At 43.6% G+C, this 20,943-nt stretch overlaps 1 protein-coding gene across 5 annotated transcripts in view; it reads left to right on the top strand.

The window, feature by feature from the left end:
• CSNK2A2 (casein kinase 2 alpha 2) overlaps nt 1-17,811 on the top strand; it is a 44,680-nt gene extending 26,869 nt beyond the window's left edge. For 2 of the 5 annotated variants that reach the window (XM_049864504.1, XM_049864501.1), the window contains 6 exons: nt 4,949-5,032; nt 5,841-5,951; nt 6,222-6,323; nt 6,857-6,957; nt 7,806-7,954; nt 9,781-14,137. In XM_049864504.1, the coding sequence (XP_049720461.1) occupies nt 4,949-5,032; nt 5,841-5,951; nt 6,222-6,323; nt 6,857-6,957; nt 7,806-7,954; nt 9,781-9,857 (624 nt within the window). In that variant the 3' untranslated portion in view covers nt 9,858-14,137. Of the gene's footprint in view, nt 1-4,948; nt 5,033-5,840; nt 5,952-6,221; nt 6,324-6,856; nt 6,958-7,805; nt 7,955-9,780; nt 14,138-15,667 lie in introns of those variants that run through there. The other 3 variants (XM_049864503.1, XM_049864502.1, XM_049864505.1) reach the window with 3 other exon arrangements.
• The last annotated feature ends 3,132 nt before the right edge of the window (nt 17,812-20,943 follow it).

Raw genomic sequence — 20,943 nt, 5'->3', positions numbered from 1 at the left:
TCATTTAAACTATGGGAGAAACTGAGGCTGAGGGCTGTACACTGACTGCGCAGAGACTCACTGGGTGCTTGTGCCAGAGCCTGGTCTCCTGATGTGGAAAAGTCTGCCCTCAGGAGCCCTGGTTTCGTAAGGCAGTGCCACAGAGCCTCTTCGGAATCTTGCTGTTGTAAAACAAAGAAAAAAATCATAAAGTGAAGTGGAGCTTACGTAAGCAAACTGAACCAGTCTTAAGTGTAGTGTTTTGGGTTTTTACATATGCGAAACCTTCACCCAGATCTACATGGAACGGCACTGTCCAGTAGAGTAGCTACCACCCACAGGTAGCTATTGAAATTAAGGAAAATAAAAAATGCCCTTCCGTTTTCGCACCAGCCACATTTCAAGTGCTCAATGGCCTTGTGTGGCTAGTAGCTACCATAAGAGATGATGCAGATACAGAATATTTCTGTCACTATAGAAAGTTATATCAGGCAGGGCTGGTAGAGAATATTACGAACACCCCAAACGACTTTCTTGTGCCCCTTCTCTTCAGTACCCACTCTCTGAATGTAGTAGTCTCATCTCTATCCCCCTAGTTTAGTTTTGCCCGTTCTTGACCTTTATATAAATGGCATCATTGTGTACTCTTGTGTCTAGGGAAAACAAAATTTGATGTAGACCAGGGGAGCTTATTCCTGGAATGTTGATCCTAGGGATCATTCTCTAGCTTATGTATTCCCTCCCACATAAAAGACACCTATTACAATGCCCTTACTGCTCTGGTTCTCAGCTGGGTCAGATCTGCCCCCAGGGGACATTTGGCAATGTCTGGAACCATTTTTGGTTGTCACAGCTGGAGAAGTGCTGCTAGCACCTGTTGAGTAGAGGCCAGGGATTCTGCTGAACATCCTACAGTGCACAGGACAGCTCCCCACATCAAAGAATTGTCCAGCCGCAAGTGTCAACCGTGCCAAGATTGAGACACTCTAATCTTGTCCTGTGGAAAACTCCACCAAAGGGCACTCAGTTTCATACATATAGTAGGTACCATATGGTTACAGGCTGCTATCATTATTAAGGAGCCCTAATGGCACAGTGGTTAAAGTGCCCGGCTGCCAACCAAAAGGTGAGTGGTTCGAACCCACCAGCCACTCTGTGAGAAAAAGTTGTGGCAGACTGCTTCCATGGAGATGACAACCTTGGAAACCCTGTGGGACAGTTCTACCCTGTCCTGTAGAGTTGCTGTGAGTCAGAATCGATTCAGTGACAGTGGGTTTGGTTTGGGGTACATTTAAAAATTTTATCTGCATATCAGAAAAGGCATTTGACAAAGTCCAACACCCATTTATGATAAAAACTCTCAGCAAAATAGGAATTGAAGGAAAATTCCTCAACATAATAAAGGGCATCTATACAAAGCCAACAGCCAACATCACTCTAAATGGAGAGAGCCTGAAAGCATTTCCCTTGAGAATGGGAACCAGACAAGGATGCCCTTCATCACCGCTCTTATTCAACATTATGCTAGAGGTCCTAGCCAGAGCAGTTAGGCTAGACAAAGAAATAAAGGGCATCCGGATTGGCAAGGAGGTAGTAAAATTATCTCTATTTGCAGATGACATGATCTTACACGCAGAAAACCCTAAGGAATCCTCCAGAAAACTACTGAAACTAATAGAAGAGTTTGGCAGAGTCTCAGGTTATAAGATAAACATACAAAAATCACTTGGATTCCTCTACATCAACAAAAAGAACATTGAAGAGGAAATCACCAAATCAATACCATTCACAGTAGCCCCCAAGAAGATAAAATACTTAGGAATAATTCTTACCAAAGATGTAAAAGACCTATATAAAGAAAACTACAAAGTACTACTACAAGAAACTAAAGAGGACCTACTTAAGTGGAAAAACATACCTTGCTCGTGGATAGGAAGATTTAACATAGTAAAAATGTCTATTCTACCAAAAGCCATCTGTACATACAATGCACTTGCGATCCAAATTCCAATGACATTTTTTAATGCGATGGAGAAACAAATCACCAACTTCATATGGAAGGGAAAGAAGCCTCGGATAAGTAAAGCATTACTGAAAAAGAAGAAGAAAGTGGGAGGCCTCACTCTACCTGATTTTAGAACCTATTATACAGCCACAGTAGTCAAAACAGCCTGGTACTGGTATAACAACAGGCACATAGACCAATGGAACAGAATTGAGAACCCAGATATAAATCCATCCATATATGAGCAGCTGATATTTGACAAAGGCTCAGTGTCAGCTAATTGGGGAAAAGAAAGTCTTTTTAACAAATGGTGCTGGCATAACTGGATATCCATTTGCCAAAAAACGAAACAGGACCCATACCTCACACCATGCACAAAATCTAACTCCAAGTGGATCAAAGACCTAAACATAAAGACTAAAACGATAAAGATCATGAAAGAAAAAATAGGGACAACCTTAGGAGCCCTAATACAAGGCATAAACAGAATACAAAACATTACCAAAAATGACGAAGAGAAACCAGATAACTGGGAGCTCCTAAAAATCAAACACCTATGCTCATCTAAAGACTTCACCAAAAGAGTGAAAAGACCACCTACAGACTGGGAAAGAATTTTCAGCTATGACATCTCCGACCAGTGCCTGATCTCTAAAATCTATATGATTCTGTTAAAACTCAACCACAAAAAGACAAACAACCCAATCAAGAAGTGGGCAAAGGATATGAACACGCACTTCACTAAAGAAGATATTCAGGCAGCTAACAGATACATGAGAAAATGCTCTCGATCGTTAGCCATTAGAGAAATGCAAATTAAAACTACGATGAGATTCCATCTCACTCCAGCAAGGCTGGCATTAATCCAAAACACAAAATAATAAATGTTGGAGAGGCTGCAGAGAGATTGGAACTCTTATACACTGCTGGTGGGAATGTAAAATGGTACAGCCACTTTGGAAATCTATCTGGTGTTTTCTTAAAAAGTTAGAAATAGAACTACCATACAACCCAGAAATCCCACTCCTTGGAATATACCCTAGAGAAATAAGAGCCTTCACAGGAACAGATATATGCACACCCATGTTTATTGCAGCTCTGTTTACAATAACAAAAAGCTGGAATCAACCAAGGTGTCCATCAACGGATGAATGGTTAAATAAATTGTGGTATAGTCACACAATGGAATACTACGCATTGATAAAGAACAGTGACGAATCTGTGCAAGATTTCATAACATGGAGGAACCTGGAAGGCATTACGCTGAGTGAAATTAGTAAGAGGCAAAAGGACAAATATTGTATAAGGCCACTAGTATAAGATCTTGAGAAATAGCATAAACTGAGAAGAACACATACTTTTGTGGTTACGAGGGAGGGAGGGAGGGTGGGAGAGGGTTATTTACTGATTAGTTAGTAGATAAGAACTACTTTAGGTGAAGGGAAGGACAATACTTAATACATGTAAGGTCAGCTCAACTGGACTGGACCAAAAGCAAAGAAGTTTCCGGGATAAACTGAATGCTTCAAAGGTCAGCGGAGCAAAGGCGGGGGTTTGGGGACTATGGCTTAAGGAGACTTCTAAGTCAATTGGCAAAATAACTCTATTATGAAAACATTCTGCATCCCACTTTGAAATGTGGCATCTGGGGTCTTAAATGCTAACAAGCGGCCATCTAAGATGCATCAGTTGGTCTCAACCCACCTGGATCAAAGGCGAATGAAGAACACCAAGGTCACACGATAACTATGAGCCCAAGAGACAGAAAGGGCCACGTGAACCAGAGACCTACATCATCCTGAGACCAGAAGAACTAGTTGGTGCCTGGCCACAACCGATGAGTGCCCTAACAGGGAACACAACAGAGAACCCCTGAGGGAGCAGGAGATCAGTGGGATGCAGACCCCAAATTCCCATAAAAAGACCAGACTTAATGGTCTGACTGAGACTAGAGGAATCCCAGCGGTCATGGTCCCCAAACCTTCTGTTGGCCCAGGACAGGAACCATTCCCGAAGCCAACTCATCAGACATGGAAGGGACTGGACAATGGGTAGGAGAGAGATGCTGATGAAGAGTGAGCTACTTGTATCAGGTGGACACTTGAGACCATGTTGGCATCTCCTGTCTGGAGGGGAGATGGGCGGGTAGAGAGGGTTAGAAACTGGCAAAATTGTCACGAAAGGAGAGACTGGAAGGGCTGACTCATTAGGGGGGGAGTAAGTGGGAGTATGGAGTAAGGTGTATATAAGCTTATATGTGACAGGCTGACTTGATTTGTAAACGTTCACTTAAAGCTCAATAAAAATTATTAAAAAAAAATTTTATCTACATATCAGCTATCATATTAGGAAGCTGTTTTCTCGCATAGAATCACAGTTCTTAAAGGCCCACTGTCTCAGAGATTGTGTTTAAGGAGAACACTAAAGATTATTAGAATATTAGAATGCCTGTTAGTCTAGTAAACCTACGTGGGACATTATTCTAAAAGACAAGCCATATTGAGACATAGTTTTGAGTGTCGTTCTTCATGTCCACATGGATTTTACATGTCCTTTGGACCACTGTAAGAGGTGACTGCAGTGAGGTCCCCAAATCTGGTATTAAACACATCAAATTAAGCCAACAAGTAAATGTATGATTTTTAACTCCAGGTGGCCAATAAATTGCTCCTGGTTCCAAGTAGGAGAGGAGTACCTAAAGAAGTGTGTCATTCCCTTTTCTTCATCATAGCCCTTTGTGTTCCCCACATAGCCCTCTTTCTCCAAGCTGCCAGCTGTCGTGTACACAAAGAACAAGGGGTACCTTCTGAAGCATATTTTTTCTCTTTCAGTACAGACAGTAAGCTGCCCCTTGGGAGACTGTATTCAAGTCAAGGTGTCACAAACAGAAATAACAAGAATATGCTTGCATTGGGCGGTGGAAGAGGGTTTACTCACTTTTCTCTGTGCTTTCTTACCTAATAGGCTCTGGATTACTGCCACAGCAAGGGAATCATGCACAGAGATGTGAAACCTCACAATGTCATGATAGATCACCAACAGAAAAAGGTACCATTGCAGCCAGGCAGCAACAAGCCTTTCATTAGAAGGCTTAGAGCAGACCAGAATGCTCTCCAGGACCTAGGTGGTTTCTGTAGACCTGTGTGCTGTTGTCTTTGAAGGACTTGCGTTACTGTTGTCTTGCCAGTATCCAGATGCTGGTTTCTACTTTGTGTAAGCATAGTACACGAGGAAAGTAGACGGTTGACCCGAACTCTAGTCACTTGTTTTATTTTGGTCATGGTTTTCTGAAGGGCCTCAAGAAAGAAACTACAGCTGATGGTTTCTGCTTCATTTCTTAATGACCTTCAGACCAGTCTGCCTGGCCTTAAAAGTACACTTGGGTCCCTCCTATTTTCGATATCCGACTCTGATTGTCCCTGATTGGTGAGTAAATGAATCAAGTAGTATTAGATCACTGAAAAACTAGAGCAGTGCTTTAGTTCTGGATTGGGGCATATGTCCCCAACCCTTTGAGTTATGCTTCGAGCTTATAGTGAGAGTTATTACTGATGGGAGAATTTATTGCACATGGAAGAGATGTGGAGGCAGAAAAAAAAGTCTGAGCTGTCTTGACTGGAGAGAATAAGCCAGGGTGATTTTTTTTTTTTTCTCTTAAATAGAAGCTAAGATTCCGGGAGTTCTGCTTTGGAAACGACCCCTTACGCAGTTGCTAAAAGTAATTTTTTAGCCAGTGCACCTGCTAACATTTTTAATACGACTGAATAATTGTGATCTACCGTGATGTGGCTTTGTTCTAAGGCACAGGCATCTGGAAACACTCCTTTCACTTGCTTTATTTCTGTTGTATTTGTAGCTGCGACTGATAGATTGGGGTCTGGCTGAGTTCTATCATCCTGCTCAGGAGTACAATGTCCGTGTAGCTTCACGGTACTTCAAGGGACCCGAGCTCCTTGTGGACTATCAGGTAAAACGGTTAACAAAGCTGCCCTGGGTTCTTTATATACTTCCTTGGGGCTTTTCTTTGTTTGTGGTTTATTTAGTCAGTTCAGATACATTCAAAACCCAGTCTTTATTCTTTCCCAAGATGCTAATTTCAGATTTTTTCTCAATTGGCGTTTTGTTTGGTTGTTTTGGCTTTGAATTCTAAAATATCTGCCAAGGTGAAATGAAGACTAAATTTCGATAAGAAAAAGGAGTTTCTGACACCCTTGACGGACTGTGGTTATTCCCCCAGATGTATGATTACAGCTTGGACATGTGGAGTTTGGGCTGTATGTTAGCGAGCATGATCTTTCGAAAGGAACCTTTCTTCCATGGACAGGACAACTATGACCAGGTGAGCAAACACCATCTGGCCCTCACTGTTTTGGGGTGCATGTCAAGAAAGTAGTACCCTAAGATAGGCATACTGTCCTTGAGCTACTGAATATAACTGGTTGTCTGCATATACACTTCTCTGCAAGGTAGAGTATTTCACAGATTTCGATGGTGGCTACCAGGCCCCCAAGGCTACAGAGAGCTGATGCTGATGCTGCCTATTCCCAGCGTTCAAGGTGAGGCTGTGAGGCAGTCTGATGAGACAGATTCCAGTCAGAGGCTGTGACGCCCCTGTAAGCATCAGCCTTTAGAAGATTATGGTTATCAGCTGCGCTATCATTCTAAAAGCAGTTTGGGAATTTGGATTCTTGCAAACTTTGTGTCCTTGGGTCTGCTTGCCTGCCCTAGACTGTGGTCTGCATCAGGTCCCTGGGAACACAGTCCCTGGGAACACAGTGGTGAGGCAGTCTTCTGATTCTCTGGTACAGCGTCCTCACAGGCTTGCAGTGAGTTATGTGCTCAGTGCTTTGGTCGCTTTGTTTTGTGTTTCAGCTTGTTCGCATTGCCAAGGTTCTGGGTACAGATGAGCTGTATGGGTACCTGAAGAAATATCACATAGACCTAGATCCACACTTCAACGATATCCTGGGACAGTAAGTAAGAGAGAGAGAAAGAAAGAAGGCTTTGACTTAGGCTTTTCACAAGAGGAAAGGCTGGCCAAAATCACTTCCTCAAAAATCTTTTCCCCTTTAAATTCAGATGAAAATTGAAATAGCCTTCTTTTCTTTCGTGGATTTTTAAACTTACTTTGAGATACTCAGACATTGTTTTCATGTGTCTTCTAATCATTTTACTTCTCCGAGGGGTAACCTGTTTATCAATAGAAAATGGAAAACATTAAAATTGTAATGTTACTCAGAAAAAAAAGCTTTCTGGTACAGCACATGCCTGTTTTAATGGCAAATTCAGAAAGCTGTGATTCTACTTTGAATAAGAGATTGTGTAGTTTCTTACTGTGTTGTGTAATGGATGTCCTATAAGGTAGCAAATTTTAAAGGATGTTGTGTTCTTGGGTACCGTGCAGTGGTGCTAAGAAGTATTTGTTGACAGTTTCAAACAATATTTTATGGTACCTTTGGGTTTCTGAGGATAGCTCTTTCACTGCATCTGGTGACCAGTGAAAATTACTTAGTTACCTCAAAGCCTCACCCAGAATTGACTAAAAGCCTGGGGCTAAACAAGAAAGATTCCACAATTTCTAAATCAGATGTTAGACTTTTTAATTAGTTCTATTTGTCACACACGGAATATTCTTTCAGGACGCTGTGATGGGAACTAGGGGGCGAAGGGAGGGGTTGCCAGTAAGAGTGGGATATGGTCCCTACCTCAACAAGCTTGTAATCAGTGCACTATTCTGAGCTTTTGTTGACTGTAGCCCAAGTAGATAAGGATTCTTGTTGACTTTAGTCTCAGAATACTAATGCTTCCCTTTTTTCCTCAGACACTCACGGAAACGCTGGGAAAACTTTATTCATAGTGAGAACAGACACCTTGTCAGTCCCGAGGCCCTAGATCTTCTGGACAAACTTCTGCGATACGACCATCAACAGAGACTGACTGCCAAAGAGGCAATGGAGCACCCATACTTCTGTAAGTCTCCAGCAGCTGTTTTCAGAGGGCATAGTTTATTAAACGGAAAAAAAAAATCATCTGTCCTTTACTGTTGAGGCAAGTTGAGAGAATTTTAGGCATTTAGATTGGACCATCCTTGGAATTTGGTCTCATTAGGTCTAGACTATCAGAACAAGTTTGAAGATGAGTTTCCTAGTTTTAAAGGTGTTTGCTCATCTGCTGCTGAAGCCCCTTAAGTCCTGTCTGTTTGACCATCCCTGTGGCCCTGGGTGAAGAGATCCAGGCACCTAGTGTTTGTTCTCCAGTGTATACATTTGTGTGGAAACCTAATCAAAGATTATTTTTCACCTCCAAAAAGCAAGTAATTAGCTAAGGTAGCCAATATGCTAATTCTAAAGAAGGAAATAAATGAAAGGAATTTGAGAACAGAAAGACCTCACTAAAATCTTAACTGACTTACTGTCCTGTGTCTCACTTAGAAGCATGTGTGCATGTTCAGTCTCTGTGGCTGCTTATTCTGCATGCAGATAACACTTGCCACTGATACAGTACCTTTCGAATAAACTTTACTCTTTTCAGCAAAGTGAGATGATGCAGTCCAGTCTGTGAGGAAAGTGGGGAATAAGGAAGGTTAAGTGACTCATCTCCATTTACTCTGGATCAAGATGAAAACTTTTAACCCTTAAGTTTTTGTCTCTTGCTTGACCACTGTGCAGTCTTTCCTTCTCCTTTTTTTCTCTGGAGACTAAATTCCTGCCTGAAGAATTCATCACTAATGGTCTTGAACTTCTTGGTCTGTTTGTTGTTGGTCTTGGTTGTCACTGACTTGGCTCTGACTCATGGTGACCTTGTGTATAACAAAACAAAACGTTGCCTGGTCCTGTGTCATCCTCACAATTGTTGGTATGTTTTAGTCCATTGTTGGAGCTATTAGGCCATTTCATCTCATGGAGGGTTTCCATTGTTTTCGATGACCCTTTTTTTTTTCCATAAGCATATGTAAACAGCAGATTTAAGAGGTTTTTTACCCTTCAGCCTTGTGGACCTCAGCCAGGTGCAACTCAGATGTCCAATTTCTGGCACAGAAAGCTATTTTTTACCCTTTGCCAGGTGCAACTCAGATGTCCAATTTCTGGTACAGAAAGCTATTTTTTACCCTTTGCATTAGAATGAATTAATAACACTGATGTTTATAATATGGAATTCATAATCTGCCTTAATTTTCTGTGTATATGTCATCCTTCAGTAAAAAGATTTTTTAAATCACTGTTGCTTAAAATTGATGCATCTTAACAACTTAGAAAAGGAGGGTGAAAATGGTTTCAGGACTCGAAGAATGTAATCAGTGTCACTAAATTGTATATGTAGACACTGTTAAAAAAAAAAAAGAACTTATGACAGGTCTTCTAGTAGCTCTTTTTATTCACTCTTTTCCTCTAAAGTGCTTATCGCACATGCCAAATAAGGGCTTGAATTTGATGTTAGTATTCAAAGAAAATAACATAAGAAAGTTGGTAGAAATTTTGGACAGTGGGAGACAGGGTTTCTGTGCCTCTCTTTTCCACGGTTCTCAGCAGCTGAAATTGTGCTCTCAGGAAGTTCAAGAGCTGATTACAAGAATAATCCTCCTGGTCATTTTTCAGTGTCTATTTTTTTTTTTTTTTTAGTTTTTATATAACCTTTATTCTGTGACAAATATTTCTCTCTTTTTTTCCCTCTTACCCTGGCTTTTCTGGCAGTCTGCATCTCTCTCTCTTGGTGGGTGGAAGCGGGGGTTTGGGGTGGTGTTTTCTCCTGCACTGTCCAGCCCTGACCCAGCTGACCTTCGCCCTGTTCTCTTACAGACCCTGTGGTGAAGGAGCAGTCGCAGCCTTGTGCAGATAATGCTGTGCTCTCTAGTGGTCTCACGGCAGCACGATGAAGACGGGAGAGCGATGGGTAATGCGGCATTGATGCTTGCCAATAAAACCAACCAACCAAACACAAACGTTGAAGGAAAACTACAGTGTGATAAAAAGAAATTCTAATCATTCCTCCTAAATGCAAAGAAGAGAGTAAAGACCTGAAAGTCAAAATGAAAGAAAGAAAGAAAGAAACTCCCCAGTCTAGTCTACAGGGAGCTGCCATTGTGCAGTGTGATGATGCACATAGTTCAGGATCTGAGGGAACTCTCCCTTTGGAATGCATGGGAGATGAGAGACTCGGAGTTGTTGTCCATTTACCTTTATTTAACAGGAGGCCACTGTTGAATTAACCCATTCAGCCGACAAGCTCTGAATATCTGACTTCCTATCTATTCCATTGTGGTCTGGGTTTCCTTTGGTGAGATTCAGGCTCAACGTCAGCAGTCTGTACTGACACACCAGCCTCATTTATGAAAAGGAGATATTAAAACAGTGACAGTATTTTTTTTTTAAGCTCTTTTACAAATTCATGTTTTATGTATTTTTTTATGATATGAGCTCTCCAGGAAATGTACCTCATCCTTGCAGTTTCCCTCTAAGTGGATTCATTTGGGAGCAAACTGCAATCACTTTCTCGAAAGAACCCTCTCTGATATCAGGTGGCATCACTGTAGACCTTGGGTGCCACAGACAGGTCCATCACTCTCATCAATAGATAGATGCTAAGTATCTAACTTGGAGCTCACTGTAACCTTTGTTGATTTGCCTAACCATAAAATCTTGTTGCCCTTTTTTTCGTTTAGCCTTTTTTTTTTTTTTTTTTAGCAGCCTCGTAAGGAAAACTCACCATTTTCCATATGTCCCTGTGTGCACCTATCTTAACACACCTCTCTGAAACAAAGGCTTTTTGTTCACAACCATAACTAAAGCTGGAAAGTCAGTCTTCAGGCAGGGTGGAGAGGGAGAAAAATGTCCTGGTAGAGTTTATTCAAGAAAGACTTTTGGGTGCAGGAAGTGTACTCCTCCCGTTTGTCCCCTTTTTATCCCCGTGAGAAACAATTCCCCACTGTAATGAGGGTCATGCATTTTTAAGCTCCAATATGTTATACGTGAATGTGATGGAAAAGATAAGTCTTTTTCGCATGCAGGTACTGGAGTTGTGTGGGCCAGGCCACCTAATAACCCAGGCAACTGAAAGGAAAAGAGTGTGCAAGGAGCTTGGGTGAAGACATGGAGCTGCTGGAGCAAGTATTAAAGCTTCGGATTCATTGTGCTAACCCGCACATTAGCAAAGGAAGCTAGATTTTGTTTAAAAAGAAAAAAATTAGGGCTGATTTCATTTTGGGGACTTGTCACCAAGATGGTTTGCAGGTAGTCAGTCCCCTTACCCCAGCTGCTGCCCCTTGGAGTCCCAGCCGAAGAGCCTTGCTATAGCTGTGGGGACTTCATACACCTAGGTTAGAGCTAGAGGTGTCTGCCACCACATCACACTTTAGGATTTCTTTATTAACTATTTAATAATGCCATACATTTTCATAAGGTTAGATCGTTTGTTTGGACATCTGTTTACATTCCATATTCCAATAAAATCGTATTGGTGTTGGTAGCAGGTCCTATCTCTAAATGTAGATTCTATTTTTGTCGTTTGGTCTGTGGGAAATTAAAAAGCAAATAAAACTCTTCTCTTATTAGAGAGTTGAATTTACAAATTAAAAAACAAAATAAGATCCCAAAGTCAGGAAATGCATTCAATTAAGGTTCTCATACCAATCCTGCCTGTCTACATTGCACATTCTGTATTTTAGCGTGTACATTTGTTCTAACTGAAACTCAAAAACAAGACTTAGATCTCGACTGAACCTCTATCAGTTTGTCAGGCACCAAAACTCAGTGTTTGGATTATCACAAGCCTTTGAATGTGCCCTTGTAGGTAATACTGACCCGTTGGTTATGATCAGGGAGATGTGCCACTGTGTCTTTCCTGCCTCCCTACCTCTCATCTCCCTTCTCACCCATTCCTCCGCACCAGCCCCACTTTTTTTATAAGTTGCCTGTCTGGACCAGGCAGGAGGAGCCTACTGGAGCACCTGGTGAAGCAGTAACCCCGTTTCTAACCCTTGGCTCCCCCAGAGGCAATAAAAGCATCTGAAGGAGAAGAGTCACCTGGTCCATCTTCGGTTCTCTTTCCTGTGATCTTGATTTAGTGTAAACAGCTAGTCTGCTTGTTCTGGGGTTCTTACCTGCAGCTAGGTCATTCTTCCTTTTATGCATACAGTGTACTTTTCCAGCGCTTGTACATTTTACCTCTCCTCATGCCTTAGACTTAGAGCATAGCTGGGTATGAGATGCTCACCCCCTTCTGAGTCTGATCTTGACACCTGGACTTCCTGACTATCCAACACCAGCCTGTTCTTTCCCAAACTGAAGTGAGTCTCGTCCAGACCTTTTTTCTCTCACCTGTCTCCAAAACCATTGTGTGTCCAGAAGGACCTAGCTCCCCTGAGATTTTAGGGTATTTATCTGGGTGAGGAGGTAGACTTGGAGAGCCCCAAAAGGGATGAGGGTGGGAGGGGGGCATGTGTATAGGAGGGGGAGTCTGTTTTGACTAAACTATGGTAGATTGACCCATCCGATAACCTTTTTAGTTAGCATATTATTTCTTCAACTCATCTCAGTAATTTTTTTTTAGGCATTTTGTTTGGTTCATTACCTTGTAACAGGTTAAAAGTGCCTACGATAGGACTTAATTATTTCCTAAAGAAAAGCAAAAAAATGGGGAACAGGGTAGTGTTTCACTATCATCTCAGGTACTGCCTATGTTCGAGAACATAGACCCGGTGTGGTGAGAACAAAAGGTTCCTATGCCAAGAACAGTTCGCTGTATCACAGTTTATTGGCCACAGGTGAGCGTAACTGCAAGCCTTTGCTTGGCTGAGAAGTGGCCATGATGAGAGCAGAAATAATGAAGTGCTAAGTAATGTCATCTGTGGCTTGGTTGCAGTTCACCCTCCTCTAGATCATGTGGCCTTGCTCCTCTCCTATCCCTGTGGTAGGCGGCTGGGGTGGGAGAAGCCTTGGAGAGTATAACGCAGACTAAGCCTTCCTGGGTCTTCTTCCCAAGTAGAGGGGAGCTGGCTCCAGTCAGTGAGACATTTAAACAGAAGTCACTCAGCTGGGTCTCCTAACAGACATTCTGTAGCACGTCAGTACCCATGAGGCTCAAAGCAAATGTATTCCCTTGCAGAGAAGGAAGATAATCTCTGACTGATTGAGTAGAGGGGACAAACAAGAGCTCATTATCTTTTGGGGCTTGGAAAGAGTGGCTGGGGGAGGCAGCTGTTAGAAAAGCAACCAGTAAGAAAATAGTCTAAAGGTGTAGATGTCGGGGAGCAGTATCCCCAAAACCAAACCCATTGCCGTCGACTCAATTCCGACTCATAGCGACCCTATAGAGGAGGAACATACTGGGGATAAAATTAGGAGGCATCAAGCTCATGTTCTGGATTGTGCCCAGAGGTGGGCACTGTCCCCAGGATTGGTTCCAGTGGAACTGAAAGGTGGTGCTCTCCAGTCAGATGCTGAATCCGAGAGAGAGCTGGGTGCCATGGGTCTCGAAGTCTGTGCCTACTCAGGGAAAGGACTTAGGTTCTCCCAGGTGCTGCGTTGATAAGAATGGAAGCAAACTACTTTGAAACACAATCAACAATTGGAAGAGTTTTTTATATATGCATTGAAATAGATCTAAAAGAGCCCAGTTAAAGAATTCATTTAATGCCAGGTCAGATTAAACGGTTAGTTAGAAACCTGTGTTGCTCTGTGAGCACCTGCAGGAAAAAATAAACTTCCTTCCTACAAATAAATAGGAATGAGTAATAGCAGGTCAGAGTCAAAGTCGTTTAAATATAAACCCTCTGAAAGCAAAAGCAAGGTCCACGTGAGCACCCAATAAGCCAAAGTTTGTCAGTGAGCTTAATAAGACTGAATAATGCCCTGCCTTTGAAAACGAACCCCGGGGAAGAGAATGGGGGCGGGGGGAGGCAGTGGGGAAACATCTGGCCAAGAAAACCTGTAATAACCTGCTTTTAAGCTATATAGATGTGTTGATGCAAACAACCCCAACCAGGTGTTAGAGGCTGGGAAAGGGATGTCATGATGGGAGTATATAGATGATGCATACTTTTGTGTAGAGACTCAACCAATGTGCAACAAATGTGATAACTTAACCCTGAACTGCATGTATTGGGGATTGTTTTAAAAAAGAAAACTTTCATTGAATCAATAAATTAACAGTTTTTTACCTGCTGGCTCCTCTTGCTGTAAATGGTGACTGAGGTTGGGGCAGAAATCCTGACACCCAGCTGGAAAGCTTGGATAAATCTTCAAGAACCATGAAGCAGACTATTTCCTTCTGTTTGCAGAAGAGCAACACTGCCTGGGTTGTGATCCTTAACAAATGACTACTTGAGACACAATTGGCCACCTCTCTTTGTATCCCCGGATGACTGATGTATGGCTTATGTGCTGCTTGCCCTTAGAGGAAAGAAAAATGCCATGTTCAATCCTGTTTGCATAAATAAAAATGTTGACAATGACCACACTTCCCAAGTGGGAGACCAGCTATTGCTATGAGGACCTTAACTTGTGTTTCCTGTCTCCTGGGGGAGGGAAGGGATAAACCTTGACCTGCGAAGATACGTGTGCGGTGGCTTCTGCTAACTACCTGGAACAGGAGGAGTGGAACTAGAGTGGTGGCATGGTGGACATTGTTGTTTTGTGGTACTTTGGAATTACACCACTCAAGACACCTGCTGCTTGGGATTGGCGTGGTTTATTGCATGACTCTAACCTTTGTGGCAGATGTTGTGCATTTATGGAGAGTCCCTGACCCCCATTCCTTGCAATGCAAATATGCAGATTGTTTGACAAAGCGTGGGTCTTTAATGTGCTTTCGTCTTACTGATTGATCCCTCTGTGGAACTGGACACTTGAAAATCAGTTGCTGAAGTGCTTAAAGTAAATACAGTAATTTCTTTTGTAATCTTATGCACCATACAACCTTTCCCAGATACGAAGTAGAACCCTTCCTTTACCCAAAGAAACGGTTTTCCTGTGTGGCAACTTCCCAGGTATAAGCATGCATCGTCCTTTCAGTGCTATGGAAGTGTTCTGTGAGACAGTGCTAGAATTCTGCTGCTGGCCTCTCACTGCCCACTTCTCTGTGGTGGATGTGGGAGGAGAAACGAGGTTTTGGGGCCATGCTGGACAGCTGTTTCCAGGGGAAAGTTAAAAACGTTTGAGCTCACTGAGTGCTCTTTGTTAGTAGACTGAGTACTTTCCCTGTGTAAACTCAAAATTGCCCTCTTATTCTTAGTCCCAAGACTTCCTCAGTAAATCTGGGGTGAGGCCTGATGAGCTAGACTGTACTGCTGGACTTGTGGATCCTAGGGCTGCTTCAAGCATATTCTGAAGCTCCTGTGAAGCTTGACTTCCCAGAATGGTCAAGAGGCTTTTGTGCTTCTAATTCCGTGCCCTGGACCTGAGAGAAAGGGTAGGAGACCAGGCCACACCACACATGTTGTGTCCAAAGCTTCAGGCACTCAGAGAAGGCCTCTGTTAATGGTGATCAGAAGAGGAAGGGAGAGGGTACGATTTGGAACCTGGTAGAAGGGGAGCTTCTACTAGGTTTCCCACATAGTGGCGTGAGAAAGTCAAGCTTCATACTGTTGCCAGCACTCCACGCAAACGAAGCCATACAGAAGTGGAGGCCTGTTCTTCCCTCTCAGTCTGATTAATGCCGTCTTTCCCCTCCTCCCGTCTCTTTCCCCAGGTCTGTTGCTGTTCCTCCCACTTTTCCATAAGCAGAGCAAGAACCAAATCAAACGTCTTAACGTGTGTGTAGAGAGATCACGTTCCGTGAGCAGACACGAAACGGTGGCAGGTTACGCGAGCATGAACTAGACCACCTGAAGGGCAGCCCACCACCGTATATCAAACCTCACTTCCGAATGTAAAAGGTTCACACGCCTTTGGCTTCCTGTTGACTTCCTCCTGACCCAGAAAGCATGGGAGATATGAAGGGTATGCAAATTGGTTGTTGGTTACTGTTGCTCCCTGCACCCCTTGACTCGTCCTGTGGCCGCCTGTTTCTCCAGCAAACCACATTAACTAGCTGACCACAGACTCCACAGTTGGGGGGCCGGGGGAAAAATGGCATGACGGGCAGTTACGTATTATAATTTTAAAAGTATATATTATTGAATAAAAGGTTTTAAAAGAAACGTATGGAGAGTTTTCAGTATGGAAGGAGCCATTAACCAAGACCTGTGGCCACAGAGGACCAAGTGAAGTAGAGCTTCTGTGGCAGGTTCTGGCCAGAGGAAGACGGGAGTCCCAGAGGTGAGGAGAGCCAGTTTTAAGGACACTTCACAGAAATGAGAAATATTCAGAGGTAGGGAGGGAGCTAATCCTGGGAATGGGGCAGACCCTGGATAATCGAAGTAAGTAAGAGACTCAGCCAGGGAAGCTGAACTTTGCCTTGAACACATTCCCATTGACCAGCGGCCTCCCTGGACCCCTCCCCCCAAAGCAGGGAGTCACCCAGTATTTTAGGTGGTAGATAAATGTCGCCTCTGGTGAACTCAGGAAGGTGTCTTAGCCTTGTCTTTCCCTTTGCTTGTGCCTGCCCGTCTTCCATCTCCCAGTCTTCTCTTCACCCCTGCCCTCTCTTCTGAAAAAGCATCTTTCTTGGAGCATGGTTGAATCTGTTCCCTGAGGTAGGGGAGGGGTCACGGCTCTCAGATCCCAGAGCCGCTTCTGAGCACATTCTGAAGCTCCTGTGAACTGGAAGGAAAGGGGCCCACTCATGTGAAAGAGAGGGTAAAGTGGGGGCACCATTGTATTTGTTAGATGGAAAAGCGAAACAAAACCTGTTTTACAAATGGGCCTTCGCCAGCTCCCTCAATCCTCCTTCCCAGGGCAGCAATGCCAGGGAAGGTGAAAGCTGGGACAACGTGGTGCCAGTCCAGCCTTGTCTCCAGCTGCTGGCCTGTCCTTCCCACAGCCTGGAGAGAGCAGAAGCAAAGGGCAGATCCTGACACTCAGGCAGCCAGGTAGAGTGCCCACTGGTTCTCCGCAAAAACCATTGGTCCACTTGGAGAACACCCCTTCTCCTGTCTTCTCTGCTGCTCGTTCTGAACAGGTGACTGTGTGAACCAAGGCGTGGATGCTCACAGTCTTTGAAGGGATTATGGGGGGAAAACAAAGGGACCACCATGGCGTCCTAGTGCCCCTTGGACCAGCTTCTGTCATATCCAAGCAGTTCCGCAGTTTTGGGACCTTGAGACTATGCATGCTTCTGGGACTACAGCCAGCGAAGACCCACAGGGCCACTGCCACCAACACTGCAAGGCCCACAGGACACTGAGCAAAGGGACTTGGCGTGCTCCAGCTCCATCCCAGGCCTTGTTTTCCGAAGCTCCTGCTCTGGTGGGGTCCCCATCTGATTCAAGGCTTTGCAAGTTTCTGCTGGTCTCTCAGATCTCTGCAAAGGCACAATAGATACCTCATTATAATGAGCACGTCTCTGAATGATTTCTGTTCCCTAAATTCCTATGAAATGGTGCTCTGTATGCGTGTGTTTATCTCTGTGTTGTCCTGCGGGTGTTTGAGGTTCCTTCCAGATATAGAGGATCTTGTCTGAATGATACACAGTTCACCAGTTTGGGAACACTCAGATGTCACGTAGAACTTGATGCTAGCTTTTTCCTCAAATTTCCCTCTCAAACAAGACTCTCTTTAACTTCTCAGTGTGAAAGTCTTATTTCCCAGAAACCTGTGAAATGTATCAGGCAGCTCTGGGTTTTGTGGATGGTAGTTGCTGGGTGGGAAACTGGTTGTAGCAAGGAAGGGAAAGAGCAGTTTTTGTTTAGGGTTTTTTTTTTCCTTGCTAGACGGGGACAAAAACAGTCTAAAGTTAACCCACATGCTCGGAAATTCGGATCAATTCACTTCCTCCGATAGTCCTGTTTGCTTTTTTTTTTTTTTAAGTAATATTTATTGCATTTTCCTGATTACCAAAGTAATACATACTTATGGTAGAAAAAAAAGAATTCAAACATTACAGAAAATTAAGTGAAAGACTTCCCTAACACCACACACACAGACACAAAAATCCCCCCTCCCCTGAGGTAACCACTTTACAATTTGGTGTATATCTTCAAATGTTTTCCCTGTGCATAGGAAGAACATGTTTCCTGTGCATGTTTTTAAAGTATTATAATTTTTATTTTTATGGAAGTGTAATGAGACTATATATTCTATCCTGTGACTTGTGTTTTCACTTAGTCGTGGAAATCTTCATATGTTAGCATGTATGGATCTACCTCACCCCTTTTCATGGCTGCATGGTATTCCATTGTGTGAATAGTACGGTGGAAGCAATCCTTTGTTGATGGACTTTGGGCTGTTTATAGTTTTTCAGTATTGCCAGTAGTGCTGCAATGAGCAAATTTGCACATTTTTGCACAGTATGTATGTCTGCAGGATAAAATTTTTAAGTATTAGCTGTGCCATATGATTTTTTTAGAAAGAGTATTTTTATGATTCCAAGAAAGCAGCCTTCCCTGCCTCTATTCACTGGTGTAGGTTGGAACTGCGATGGCTTTATCTAGTCATGATATTCTTGCAGGGCTGTCAGGCATGGGAGGCATGGCGCCTAGGGTCTGAACTTTGCAGAGGCCTACACAAATGTTTGAGACTTGAAAAAAAATGTGTTGACTCTAACATAAGAAGACTGCAAAATAAAAGTTAATAGATTTAATTAAATGTCTTAGAAATCTGCAATCCTGTAAGCTTCATTGTTAAATTCGTACAGTCATGTGTTGTTTAACATCCACGATACATTTTGTGAAACTAGACGTTCTGTGATTCGGATGTTGTGCAGACACCATATTATATGCTTAGCAAAGCTATATGGGACGTTGTAGTGTACCTGCATTGACTAAATAGCCAAATACTGTGTACATACAGTTCTGTATTCCACCTAATGTATCTGGCAAGGCAATATAGGTTATTGTATGTACTGTATCATTATACACCTGGCAGTGCCAGATACCTCCTCCTGCTCAGATGCCTGGGTCCCTGCTCCAGATGCCTCCTGCCAGTCCCAGCTCAGATGACCATCCATCTTTCCAAGGCTTTGACTCCCAGCAGGAGTGCTCATTCCTTGCAGGGACACCCAACTGACAGCTCTCAGCATGTAGACACTTGGGCCCCACCTACTCACCCAGAACCTGGGTTCCAGCTCTGACCTCTGACCCTGGCCTGAACTACCAGCACCACAGCATCTAGAAGGCCCTCCTGGATGCCTGGTGCCTGCAGCAGGGCCTGCTACTCACTGCTCAGGACCACTAGGAAGCTCTACTTGGACCCAGAAGCCCTCAAGGCAGAGGAAGAAGTGGCGTCAGTCGCCCCACCCCACCCCAACGTGCCCCCGGCACCTGCTTGACCAAAAGACATAAGATACACCATGTGTTGCATGTGGGAAGCTGTTGTGTTCACTGTGTCAGGTTACAACCGCCACGTCCCATTCTCCGATGGGATTTCTGAACTGTTATAACCTTTATGGGACCACAGATGTGTATGTAGTCAGTTGCTGCCCGAGTGGACGTTATGTGGCGCATGACTATTTGCTTTTCAAGATGATTTTTTCCTCATGATAATTAGTGATGTCACAGCCAGTCATAAAATAACCAAGTCATTTCAAAAGCAGATTCTAGAGCTCCTTTCAAAAGCTTGATAGGAAATAAGTTACCTTGAACATGAAAACTAGGCGCATTTTGATATGTTTGAAGGGCTGTGGGAAGACTTACAAAAGTAAGGATACCAAGGGCCGACAAACGTTTTAAAATAGCCTTGGCCAGAAGAGGCCGGGTGTCGGAATGGGTGAGCAACACTTTGTGGACACTGTTCTACAGGCCGTAGCTAATGTGTTGGTGGTGTGCATCTCAGATGTATACTGCTGCATGACAGAAGCCAGACTCAAAGGCTACATACCAAATGATTCCACTCACATGACATTTTGGAAAAAAAACCAAACCTATAAGAATGGAAAGGAGCCGCAGTGGTTAAGCGCTCAACTGCTAACCGAAAGGCCGAAGGTTCAAATCTACCAGCTGCTTCTTGAAAGATGTGGCAGTCTGCTTCCATAAAGATTACGGCCTAGGAAACCCTAAGGAGCAGTTGTACTCTGTCATATAGGCCTGAAAACGTTGGCAATTCAAACCCACCAGCCGCACCACAGGAGAAAGATGTGGCAGTCAGCTTCCATAAAGATTTATAGCCTTGGAAATTCTATAGGGTTGCTATGAGTCAGAATTGGCTCAAAGGCAGTGGGTTTGGTTTTTGTTCGATAAGTTGGAATGAACTCCACAGCACCTAACAACAACATATGGGTGGACAACAGATCTGTGGTTGCCATGGGTTAAGGGTGGGGGGAATGTTTGACTACAAAGGGGTAGCATGAAAGAATTTGGGGGTTGATGGGACTGTTCTGATCCTAAATGGGGTGGTGGTTATATGACTTGGTGCCTTTGTCAAAACTCATAGGACTGTCTGCCAAAAAGAGTACATTTTACTGTATGTAAATGCAATAATAAATTTGATAAAATAACAATAATGTGCCGAGGCCCAAGAGAGTCCTATCTGGATTTCATTCAGATTAGCACAAACCTCATCAGCCCACCAATGACTCTTTCACCAGCTTTGTCTGAGCTCATGGTCTTTGGGTGCAACCGCTGGGGCTGGCAACTCCATCTGCCCCTGAGTGCCCTGTCATTTGGGGGCACTCTTCCATCTTTGCTCCTAGCTAAGGGGTGATTGTCCAGGCACAGCTCCTCACCATGTTGTTATACCTCCCCATCCTTCTCAGCCAGGAGAGATGGGAAATACACTCTACCTTAAGGTGTATGGCAAGGCCCCTGCGGCTCTCAGAGGCCAGGTGCTCTGAGTGAGTTTCTGGGCTTGGACTGACAAGAACAAAGGCTGTGCACGGTTTTGGCATCTGACGGGGTTTTGCACCCTGAAAGAGGTGCTTACCATCACTGG

The sequence above is a fragment of the Elephas maximus genome, chromosome 21 (assembly GCF_024166365.1).
Source record: "Elephas maximus indicus isolate mEleMax1 chromosome 21, mEleMax1 primary haplotype, whole genome shotgun sequence".
In the NCBI taxonomy this organism is placed as follows: domain Eukaryota; kingdom Metazoa; phylum Chordata; class Mammalia; order Proboscidea; family Elephantidae; genus Elephas; species Elephas maximus.
This window is presented reverse-complemented; position numbering and strand designations above follow the sequence as displayed.